The 12,851-nt window shown below is 37.4% G+C and overlaps 1 protein-coding gene across 9 annotated transcripts in view; it reads right to left on the reverse strand.

Annotated features, from left to right (window-relative positions):
• The window catches only part of MARK1 (microtubule affinity regulating kinase 1), a 60,834-nt gene that overhangs the window by 20,917 nt on the left and 27,066 nt on the right, over positions 1–12,851 (reverse strand). For 6 of the 9 annotated variants that reach the window (XM_075042607.1, XM_075042605.1, XM_075042604.1 and 3 more), the window contains exons 4-9: positions 7,807–7,855; positions 6,609–6,674; positions 5,552–5,622; positions 4,488–4,544; positions 431–667; positions 222–341 (exon numbers count right to left, since the gene is read on the reverse strand). In XM_075042607.1, the coding sequence (XP_074898708.1) occupies positions 222–341; positions 431–667; positions 4,488–4,544; positions 5,552–5,622; positions 6,609–6,674; positions 7,807–7,855 (600 nt within the window). Of the gene's footprint in view, positions 1–221; positions 342–430; positions 668–4,487; positions 4,545–4,878; positions 4,982–5,551; positions 5,623–6,607; positions 6,675–7,237; positions 7,370–7,806; positions 7,856–12,851 lie in introns of those variants that run through there. The other 3 variants (XM_075042608.1, XM_075042609.1, XR_012652464.1) reach the window with 3 other exon arrangements.

The following is a 12,851-nucleotide window of genomic DNA, read 5'->3' on the forward strand; positions in this document are numbered from 1 at the left end:
ACTTTCATTCATTAACACTTTCTATTTTCAAGCTGCACTGTTTCTGGGACATTTCATCTTTTTTTTTTTTTTTTTTTTGACAAGACTTTTGGGACCTTAAAACAGGAAGAAAGTAACTGTCATGAAAAATAAAGAAGTCTTAAGCAATTATTGTATTATATTCTTTCTTAATCTGAAACCCCTTTTTTCCATGATGGATTCATTTTTTTTCCCCTACTTACTTCCAAGCTGCCTCGTTTTATTGGATTCAGTACTAGCAGCTTCTTCAGTAGATTTTCACAGTCTGTGGACATATAGAATGGAATGCGGTACTTCCCCCTCAGTACTCGCTCCCTCAGTTCCTTTAAAATAAAGTTTTAAAAGGTGAGCCTACTAATGACATAGAAGATTTAAAGAGAGTAAAAGCGAAGCTTTCATATTATAACTGTACCTTTAGATTCTGACCATCAAATGGCAATGATCCGCTTACTAGTGTGTATAAAATCACCCCAAGGCTCCATACATCCACTTCAGGACCGTCGTATTTCTTTCCTTGGAAAAGTTCAGGAGCGGCATAAGGGGGGCTTCCACAAAATGTGTCCAGTTTATTACCAACTGTAAATTCGTTACTAAATCCAAAGTCTGCAATTTTAATGTTCATGTCTGCATCAAGTAGAAGGTTTTCTGCCTAAGAGAAAAATAAAACAGGAAAAGGACAATTTATGTATCAGAATAAAATCAATATATTACACTGTATCATTTATCAATAAATGCTAAAATATTTCTTTTTCTAAAATGGTTCACCATCTGTATCTTGCAGAACAAGAGAAACTAATCCCCCTGAATACATTACAAAGATTGAAAATCAACTATGTTTACTCAGGAAAATATAACTGTTAAAAGCAGCTAAACAGACTTGAAAGTCAGCTAGTGAATCAACTATGAAGATTTTCTTTTCCGGAAGAAATAACTTGGTTCAGCTTTAGGCTGAAGTATCTAGACATCTCAGAATAGCAGTTTCAGCTTTTGACAGGTTCATGCCAACTTCTGGTGCCAAGGAGCGTAAATCTAATCCCAGACATCATGTACCACTTTGGTGGGTAAACGTTAGAAGGGATTTAAGACTTAAAAAGAAGATCTCTTCTGCTTACAAGATGTAAGCTACGTGCATAAGCTATGTGCTGTATCTTAGCGTTCTGTACCAAAAAATACTCTCTCCTTTATTATTAGAGTTTGCTTTAGCAATAACAACACAAAGGTGTTTAACACTCTGCTACTAAATATTAAAAAAAGCACATGTATTATACATCTAAGAATATTAATGCCTGTGCAGCAATCATCCTGTGAATGCAATGCATCACATATACCTAAATGCAACTATTCAGGAACCTGGGAGAGTCAGTAAACAGCATCTTATACTTAGTATCACAGGTAGGTCAGAACATTAAAAGAGCAAGGTTAGAGAAATACTAATCCATTACTGGAAAAAAATAAAGTACATTTCTCAAAATGCAACAATACTGTGCAAGGAGTGCAGCAGAACTGGGCAATGTTTACTTGCTTAACTGGGTCCTGACTCCTGATCTGCATATCAGCAACACAACAGTAGCGCTGAGCAGTGCAGGAATACTTTTTCAACAGGAGGACTGACATCAGCCAGAGCTAAGGATTCACCTAATTGCCAAACATCAGTTTTATAGCAAACACAGACATCTCATAGGATGCTGTGCTCAGAATTGAGCCCAGAAAAGAAAAAAAAAAGCCTTAGTTCAGGATCAGAGAAGCAGCAATCAATTTGTTAGCTGCTTTGATTAAAAGGGTAAACATGATCTTGTTTGGGCTCTTTTGTTTGTTGGTTTTACGTTTTAATAATTTCACTTGCACTCAATGAACAGAACAGGAAACAATTAACTACCAGTATATCAAGCCAATAGCTGCGCAACAGAATTTAGCCTTTATCAGGAGTAAAATAGAGACCATTTTTACAAACTAACTATCCTGGAAAATATTTTATTTTCCCAATTCATGACCTGTAATCTCAGCTGGTTCCAGCTGATGTGCCTGCAGACAGACTCACAGAGATATTTTCCAGATTTGACAGCCTTCTACATGACTGCACAAAGACTTCATTTTCCTTGTGGTGAAAACATCACTGTCAGCGCAGCTGCTCTGCGATTACAATAGTCCTCCTAGTTCAACAGTACTCTGCTACCCAAGTACCCCATGTTTGTAGGTTCCTTACTTCAGACAAAAACACCAAAACAACATTTTTAACATGCCAAATAGAAAGACTATGCTCTTGTTGGTTACATGTTCAGAGCAAAAAGTATTAACAGTCACTGAAAAGGCAAGGTAAGTTTTGTGCCTCACAGGATGAGCAAAGTTGGAATTGGTTATAGCCCTTTCTGCGCAAGCTGTTTATAATCACAGAAAATTAAAAGGAGACCGTTTAAGTACCCACTGGCCTTGTATTCCCTCCCCTTTTGCCAGAATAGCCTGGACAAACATGCACATTTTCTTACATGTCTTCCTAGTTTAGTCTAAAGTAACTTGTATTTGATGGAGTTTACCCTTTCTGTTATTAAAGCCAAAAAGGCTTACAAAAAAATCTCCAAAGTGGCGCTAGACCTCTGCCTTGCTGTGCTAACAATGTCCATTGGTCAGCGTGCTGATACCATGAAGGAAGTCAACAGAAGCAGATGTGAATGCAGACACAACTTTAAAGTTGCTTCTTCCTTCTCTGCAGCTCCATGAGAAGAGTTTTAGGTGAAACAGAGATGACACGTAACATTTGGAAAGAAGAGACAAAGTGAGAACACCTCCTCAAAGCCATACATTTAGCCCTTTTTTCTCTGGGAAACATATTTTTTATTGGCTAGGCTGACTGGCTCTCAATCACACCTAACACTGAACTTTTCAAATGAGTCTAACATAACTCCATCCAAGAGAAGATGGAGAGAAAAAAGCAAACAAAGAAATTATTTTGGAGCCTGCCTGCCTGTCTTGCAAATAGGAAGGAGATCAGCAGCAGAGTACTTGTGACAGATGGTAAAAGGGATCCCGCATGAACACTGCGAAGCAGTTTTGGATAGTCCTGTGAGCAATGCAGTGAGCTGCATGCGTGCTATGGAACTAAGACATGAATGAAGGCTGGAGGCTGTAATGGGCTCTGTGAGAAAGAGCAAGATGCTAAATAACTGCAGGGGTTAATGCAGTAAGACTCAGTAATATAGCTGGGCTGAGCACGCCAGTGCCAGAGACGCACGAGGAGATGGCTGGCTCCCTAATCCCAGTCAAGTATAGGGCTGAGGCAACCAGTGAAAGCGGCTTGTCCAGCCAAGACAACAGGTCCCTAGGTGCAGTCCTCTGGAAAGCTCAGTAACAGTGGCTGCAGTAAGCTCCAGGGAGCTTGACAAAACATTCATGGGCTCCAAACCACCACGGAAGATGGGGAAGAGTTTTTTTTAATCAAGATTTCAACGAGATTCAGCCCTTTCCTTCCTTGTATTCTGACTTCAGAGTGCTGGCCAGGCACCTCCATCATCAGATGACAATGGTCCTGGGGCAGGGAGGACTCAGCAGAAAAGGATGTGTTATCCAGCACCATATGCACATGCAGGAGCTGGCAGATTGACAGGTATTACGGAACAGATTTGTAAGAAAGAGGTTGAGAGCATGCTGCAGTGTATTACAAGAAAGTTAAGACAAAAGATACTGGTGAAAAAAACCCTTAGGAATTATTCAACCTCAGCTTTTCACAAGTATTTATATATATATTAGTAAAAAAGAACATACACCAGTGTTTTCTTTGTAAACGTACAAAGATATCAAAGCAAGAGCACAAGCCAACTTTTAAGTGGGTGAAGATCTTGTGTCCAAGTCCCATGATATCTAAACTTGGCACAAAGACAACTACAGACTGAATGCTTAGATTGTACCTGCAATTGCTGAACTCTAACATGGTCTGGTATGTTTATACAGATAGATGACTAGAAAACATAAAAAAAAAGAAGTTTAACTAATTTCTGTTTACCTTCAATTTATTTTTCTGCCCAAATTAAACACTAGAGTATAAACCAGAAGTTCAAATGGATTAAAAACCTAATATATTCCTTATGAATCACTAAGGAAAGACTGTTTTACATATCTTGCAATATATTTTAACTGAAAATATTTTAATTAAGTAGTGCTGACTGGTATCATTAAACTTCTGCAGCTTCAGTGTGTAGGTTTCTGCATGCCAGCAGATGTAATTCTTTGGAGAGCATGTCTTTTTCTTAAAGCCAAAACTGTAATGAAAGTAACACATGTTCTATTCTTGTCTCTCTCCTGTTCTAACAGGCAAGCTACATTATTTTCCTGCTTCAGAAAATTGAGAATAAAACACAAGTGATAGTTCCCTCATTCACATTTTTGAGGCATTCAGAGACAGTGGCAAGGACAAGTATATTGAATGAAATTAAGTCTATACTGTCAGTCAGCAAAACGAAAAATAAGTAACAGCCTACCTTAAGATCACGATGAACTATGCATTTCTGATGACAGTACTGCACAGCAGATACAATCTGAAACACCAAGATGATCAGTGAAATATTATTTCAATCTCAGTATAAGTTTTTGTATACAATTTAGTAATTTTGGCTCCTGATATGATGCAGTGGAACATAAGAAATTAATAAATAAAGCTTTTGTTTTAGAAAATATTCACGTAAGTTTCATTAAAGCTCAAATGCTAAAACTAAAAAGTCCCTAAAAGCAGCTACTTTTCTTATTAAAAAAAGTTTAATACGTACTCCCCAAGGTAATAGGAGAAACATCTATTCTTAAATGCAGATCAACCAACAGCAATAACTATAAAAGAGAATTATTCCACCCCCCCAACCCAACAGCTGGATGTACCGTCTCAGGTTTTATCTTCTGAAATATTTGCAGCATATCTCTGCAATTCATCCCTAACAGAATAGTTCATTCAACACTTTCATATACATCTTTCACGTATCTGTAATGAAACCCAAGTCTGAATCAGCAAGTTAAAAGCAGTTTCTTTACATGTTAACTATGTATCTTATTTCTGAAAAATACCAAGTTTTGTTTATCTAATTAAAGCTTTTCACAAAATAATCACTAAAAACAGGGTAAGAAAGATTAAGATGAGAAAGTTTGTAATATAAATACATATAAGAATATAAAAACCTGTTACAGAATACCCTTCATACAAAACACTGTGACATGACACAGCAATACATATTATCATATCAACATCTCTAGATACATCCATTAAATTCTAAAATATTCAGAAAAGGACTAAAACCTCAAGTGAGTCACAATACAAAAATGTGGCTCTTAGGAACATCCACTAAAAAAGAATGTAAAACAGTCTTACTATTTTTAGACAGTACGTAGGAAGCAGATATTTTTTTCTTCAGGGATTTTTTCCACTCCAGCTTTAATAAACATTATCACAACAATGAATATTTTTTTAAAGTAAAAGAAGTATGCTCACACTCATGGCTATCTGAAAACACCATAAATAGAAACAAACAAACAAAAAGAATAAATGTTAATTTCATACCTGCCTGAATTTTGCACGAGCCTCTTTCTCTTTCATTCTTCCATGTGCAACTAGGTAGTCAAACACTTCTCCTGACCATAACAAGGACAAAACTTCAGTCATATTGCCCAGGTTTTATTTTTGACTGTCACGCACAATCAAATCATGCTTGAAGACAACACCCACACCCGCCCCACACCCCTTCTTGAAGGGAAAGGAAATAGAAGCAGCCAGGAAAAATTCCTTTTTACTGTTTGCATTGGATTTCATTTTTCAGACGTGTAATAGTCAAGGAATACAAAAATGGAACCCTTCATACTAAGGCTTCTTCAATTTTTAAAATAAATTCACTTAAAAAACACTAATGATTAAACTAATTTTTTTTTGTTTCATAAAAACATTCATATTGCACATAAGACACACTGGGAAACAGGCAACTTCTTATGTACCAGATTTGTTTCATATATCTCTAGCAGCTTCACTTAACAGTATCTGTATTACTTCAGGTTTTATCATCTTGTTGTCTTTCTAATAAAGCTGCTCAAGTGCCTTTCAGATCCTGATCTTTGCACTGTCTGACAAGCAACCTTTCCTAGCTGGTCACTAACCCTGTGCTAGATTCCCTTCCCACATTCAAACATTCCCCATTCAGATGCTAAGCAGCTTCTCAAGCAGCCACCCACTATTCCTCTCACTCATGATCCTGCTGGTCCCCTTTCCCGTGTTCCTTATTCCCATCCCCCAGACCTGTCTCTCCAAGTGCTTTGGTACACATTTTCAAGATAAAAGGAGGCACTGGTGCTTGCCTAAATATAGCAGATAAATACTGAATCAAGTTTTTGCCAGAATCGGCACCAGATTATCTCCTGATATGCCAGCAGAAACCTCAGAACGGGTTACTTAACAGAATGTGATGCAAGCAGGAAAGTCTGCCCTGGGAGGTCTGCTAGGACTGTTGTGAAGGCCAGATTGGAATAACCCATTAACCATAAAATCCTTAAATTCTTCCTAGGCATGCAACCGGTATGGCTTTCCATATTTCAGTTAATCCTTAAAGCAGAATTAAGAATCCACTTACCCCCACTGGCATATTCCATTACCAAATACAATGTCTTTTCAGTTTCAATAACTTCAAATAATTTTACTGCAAGAAAAATGAATGACATATTGCAGCAGGGAGCAAAAGCACAGCACGAACAAAAAATTATACTCATGAAGTGAGTATAATTCATGGCCAGTGATAACACTAAACCATACGAAAACTTTGTGTCCTTTAGGTTAGCATTCTTTTGAGGGGGAAAAAAGCAAAATTAATTTCTAAATCACAGTTGATAATAAAGCATATTAATTCATAATTTTCTCAGAAGTTTATGCACAGTGTACAAACAAGTTCATGCTGAAATTAGTGTTTAATTTGACACAGACATCTTTAAGATCATACAAACCTTCCCTGTTTTGCTAGTAAACTGCTCCCAGTTAGAAATCTGAGATTCTGACCAACTAAAAACCGAGTGGATACCACAAACATCAAGTCTGGAAGACTGTTCTCAGATTGTAATAGTAACCACTCATTTAAAACACACCCCCACCACCACCCCCAAGAAAACAAAAACCAGCAGAAGCTAAGAATGCTGGAAAAGCAACAAACAATTCAAGGGATGAGAAGGGAGTGCCTAGCATGTAATAACTTGTACACCTCAACCATACCTTGTATGCAACAAGCCCTCTGGCCAATTCAGGACCATTAACTGTCTCTGGAACAAGACTGTCCAGCCCTCCTCAGCCAGAAGAATTGTCATCACAAAGTAGGGCCCTGAAGCTGTGGGGTAGGTGAAAGAACTAAAGCAGAAAGGGAAAATTACATACTTTGTAATTGTAATTTTCTGGAAATATCAGTCAGTGGGAATCTTTCCTACACTGAACTAATGGAGTTTTGCTACTTTCACCTAAGAAACTCATGCTTTTTAGCCTCAAGAGTAATTTCAATGGAAGAGGTGAGCTGGGGCCCTCAATAGAATGAAGTGCTCAGCATCGCCTACTTTGTATTAAGGCTTTTCTGGACTGAGCAGTTTATTTCCTCAAAGAAAAATTCTTGTTTCAAGCAAAGTCAATAAAGGAGGTGAGACAATGAAGCATTTACTGAATGCTCATTATCCTATTATCTCAAAAAAGTTTAATGAAAAAAAGCATAGCAGTGAAGTACATTCAAATAAAGCCAGAGTAAAATGTGAACAGTATAATAAAAGGAAAAGTTCGCAGAAATGCAGGGCTCCTACCAATATTGGGATGATTCAGTATCTTCATTATTCGTACTTCTCGAAACAACTGTCAAGGAAGCAAGACAATTTTCTTAGAGTGTGTTTATTAGGGAAAAGGTACAAAAGATATGCAATTTCAGATGGCAAAAAGGAGCAGGATAAGCCATAGAAAATAGCATTAGCATAAATCATAAATAGTGCAGTGAACTCCAGAAAACATAATCTACATCTTGTACATTATATAAAAATAACCACTACCAACTACATCAAAACCAGACTAATTTTTAAGCTTTACACAAACAGACACAGGTAAGTTTTATAGCCCTTTCTGGAGTTTCACACTGACCAAAACCAATGGATTATTCACACAAGTTTTTGTTATCTCTTTGCTCCAATTTCTTTGGTGACTAGCAAGCTCAGCTAACTACCCTGAATACATACATAACTGTGGGTGCAAATACAAGGTGTAGTACTACAGAAAAGTCGGACACACAGATGTTAAAATGCTATTAGATTATCAGGAATCCTGACGTACCCCAGTCCTGCTGCTCTGTTGAGCTGAAGCGGGCAAGCTCACTTTCCTCACAACTACCAAATTTTACACTGGGTCACAAGCAGTGATGTCCCCTCTCCCTCTGGGAAGGCCTGAAGGTTTATGATTGATGAAAGTCTGCTTTATGATCCTGAGTCACATAATTAAAAACAACTGGACAAACTTACAGCCCTAAGTGTATATACTTAAGGCAATGGTGGGTTTACTTTTTTTCTTTTAAACCAGAAACAAGAGGTCTTTGCTCTTAAATTTCTAGTATTCATGGGTTTATTGATTGAATAAGAGGTGAAGCAAGACTAACCTAGGGGCTCAAAGGGAAGAAAGCAAACAAAAGGAATCTGAAACGGCTACATAGTTCTGTTATTCTATACTTGAGGCTGTCAATACTGATAAGCTTGCACTGCTTTACTTCAAGTGAACAGCATATCCCCATTGCCAAATCTATTTACTGTGCTGCACGCTCTTTAATCCCATATTGGGCTGAAGTAGGATGCTGAAATGAAGGAAGAAAAGCTCACTAGCTTCAGCATAACGCTTAGACATTTTGGAATCATCTTAGCACTACAGTCCTCCTTATAGAGAAACTTGGCTCAACGCAGAAGTGCATTGTTGCTGTTTTGCTTGTCTAATGTCTCAGAGGACATCTCTCCCTCCATTTTCAAAATTAGTCCCATTTGTTCAGATGCTATCTTTGCAAAAGGGTACAACGATGAAAGCCAGAGACTGAACACCTCCTCAAAGACTAGCACTTTAGTTTCTATTTTATGATGGCTGAGGCAACAAGTTAAGAGAAATTAAAATTCTTTTGCTTAGATAACACTGACTTTTTTACTCCATTTGTGCAACCTAGTCATAACATTTCTAAAATTCTGCATTTATTCTACAAGTTAAGACTATACAGCAACATCTTGCTGTAATTCAGGTTTTGATCAATATTATTGCAGTTTTACATTTATTTTACGTAAGTATTTCAAGCTAGTTACTATCCACTTGCCTTATAATTGCCATTAAAACAATTTCAGAAGGAAGCAAAGACTATAAAAGCATTTCTTTGAGAAAACACGAACAGTATGATGCAGTTTGCTTGTTTTCAAAATGTGACACATGGGTATGCGATACTATGCACTAGAATTAACTTTAGCAAATATTCTTGTTTCCTCATAAAGTCAGTTATTCCCGTGAAAAAACATATTAGACTGTTCTTTGTGCATTTTTTTTTAAGTATTTGAATTTATTGCAGAAGAAAGTTTCCCAGCTAAATCAGTATCAATTAGTCAGAAGCTAACAAATCTAAACCAATAGATGGTACAGCTTCAGAACAGCTTCTAAGCAGGTATGCGGAAAACTGTAATTCCTGCCAGAAGATTGGAGAGATATTTCATAACTTAACAGTATTAATGCCAGTAATAAAAGTTATGACAATGAATGCATGTCTTCTATAAATAAAATAATTTTAAATATAGAAAGAAGATCATTAAGAAAAACAATTTTACTTGTAACATGAAGCACATAGTAATTGGGGGGGGGGAAGGTGGATTATTTAATATTCTCACAGAATTTAGAAGTTTACTAATTGGTTTAAGATTCAAATGGATTTCACAGTGGCATGAAATTTTGTTCCACATAGTATGTAATTTTTCCTTCCATAAAGGAAAAAGCCTATTAGGAAATGGACATAAAACTCTTATTTTCCTCAAGACACAACGTTACTGACCTCTAGCCTGACACAGATACTTTGTTATACGAAAGAACCACTTACTTGCTCCGGTTCTGAACAGAAGACATCACCAAGACCCAAAGTATGGGCTTAGGTTTATTCTGTACAAACACCAATAAAATTTTTTACAACATCTTGTATTATATATCCTGTTGAATAGACATTTTTCAGAAAAGTGAAGCATATGTTCTCATACAAAAGCAGGCACGCAGTCCTGGTAGTCACCATGAGGGTATCAAGAGAAAGTAGTAGGTCTCAACCTTTTGAAAGAAAGTAGCTATTCTAATGCAAATTCTAAATGAACTCAAAGTCAGAAGGTGAATCTGGGTATTTTCTTGCTGGTTAGTAGCTCTGAGGAGGACTTCTTGTTTGTTTGGGGATTTTGACTCAAAGGCACTTTTAATGTTGGTGGAAATGCCTTTGCATGCTTAGAGCAAGAACTAGACAAGGCTGAAGCAGCTGAAGTTATCTTAGGTGATGCTCATCCACGCAAACCATGTCAAGCATAAGCTGAACAGAAACTGGCTATTTTATTTTACAGATGGGATGGTGCCAGTCTCCCTAGAAACATATGAAAGCAGGGAAACAGAGAATTCGGCAGAATAAGAATTGTAAGAATAGTTGAAATCTTGGAATCTACCTGCAGGTACCTGCTGACTAAATGACTTGCTCTGAGGAAAGATTAAAAAACCCTAAGTGGTTGTACTCCCTACAATATTCCTCTCCCAACTACCTGCCCACTACTGAAACTACAGCACGCAAGGTTGCCTTCTTCATGGGGAGATCCACATTACTCAGAGTTCATGTTTTGCAGTTGTTACCAGCTTCTGACAAGTTTCCAGCAGTTGTTTACCTGGAAACTGACGTTTTCAGACCTTTTTCTGAAGTAACTCAGGTATAGGCATCTTGCAAATTAGGCAGATTTAACTTACATGTTCCATAATACTGCTACATAACTAAGTCAAGCAGCTTTGCTAAGGCTGCTTGGCGTGACAGATACCTTCCAACCCAGGAAGAAAGAAATTGTTTAAAGTGCTGAAAGAACTGAAATAATGGAACAGCACTATGTAGAGACCACAAACACAGCCACATTATACCTTGTGTAGCTCCTGGCCCATACAGTCCAAGGGGGTGTATAAGGGTGTCTCAAATGCAGAGTGGGGAGAAAGAGCAGGGAAAGTTATTTCAATACAGATGTTCAAAAGAGCAGAGGGGGAGTGGGATGGAAATCCGGCAAATGAACTATTCCCTGGAGTTCTGGTGTATATTCAGGATGTTATTTGGTCCACTATAAATGAACATTTATACAAGTTAAGAAAATGCCAAAGTTCACTCCTCCAATATTCTCTCACAAGAGAGAAACAATCTAGAAAATCTCTGAACAATGGATAACACTTCAATAAAAGCATTAACAGTATTCAAGTATTAGAATACATTATTTTACATTGCATCTCTGCATTCTGTGGAGCACTACTCTGGGATAAATCCACCACCCTTTCTCCTTGCAGAAGCACACTGGTCATTAACACTAGTTGTGTCAATAACTATGTATTTACAAATAGAGATATCTTTAAACAACAGCCACTACACCCCTCAGTAACACCCAGGATATCTCTATAGGCAAAGGAAGAGATGTATTAAAGCAACAAGACCATAGTTATTTCCTACAAAGCCAAGTTTGTTAATTTTATAGAAATGTGGACAGAACAGTGACATTAGTTCTCCTTTCACGACAGGGTGAGCTGCAGGATTATATAATGATCTATTTTACTGACAAAAAATAGCACCTTCAGAATTCACACACACCTCTATTTTCTTAAGCAGCAGTGTACTTCTCTCGGAAGGTCTAAGTGCTCCCTAAATCCTCTCCTCCCACCCCACATTTATAGGACCGCTATTCCTTCTTAACAAAGTGCTACCATTCAAAAAAAACCTCTTGAACAAGCATCTTGTTGCAAACAGGTTGTAGCTTCAATAGCTTCACTTATAGTAGAGGACAGCCAGCACCATACTCAATTCAAAGAACTTGTACCTATGGAAAAGGCACAAGGCTTGAGAATTTGATTCTTGCTTTTCCAGTTTCATTTTTCAGGGCACAGACTGCAGAAAGTGCAAAGATCTGTCACACCATTGCTAACACTTCTACTTGCTGTCAGGTTGACATCTATGATTAAGATTAACTATTTTAAGTCACTGCAATCGAACTAAAAATCTTCAGTTAACCAAGGCCTTTTCTTGCTTTGAAAGATGTGCTTGAATGCTTCTCTAGTTTCTAAATCATTACTGAGAAGGGATGTTGCAAAAAAGCATAGCTTTCAATAGGTAATATTGAAATTGTTCCAAATCCTCTACTTCTTTATTTCTGTTCTGCTTTTCTTAACAACAGAAAGAACCTAAGTTTGAGGCTTTAGATATGTTTAAGGAATAAAAAGAAGTCTGATGACCCCCAAAACGGGAAAATGTGAAATGCCGCTTGCTAAGTGAAAAAAGGCACCTTCTGTTCCACTAGCAGTTTGCAGAAGAGCAACAGAACGCTATTTCAGAAACATCCCTAGTGAAGCCAGTCCAAGAAGACACTTTCAATGTAGCAGACACGCACAAAATAGAACAGCTATTTTGATATAATTCTAGTTGTGATGAAACCCAAATACTTACACTTGGGATCAAACTACAGTCATGACAGGGGAAAAAGCTAAGTCAGTATAATATGCTACTATCAAGATAGCAAGTTCACAAAAAAGCCAGCTCTGTCTTCTGAACAGGTGCTCACTGAGTAAGATGGGAACCGCATAC

The sequence above is a fragment of the Buteo buteo genome, chromosome 12, assembly GCF_964188355.1.
Source record: "Buteo buteo chromosome 12, bButBut1.hap1.1, whole genome shotgun sequence".
Lineage (NCBI taxonomy): Eukaryota > Metazoa > Chordata > Aves > Accipitriformes > Accipitridae > Buteo > Buteo buteo.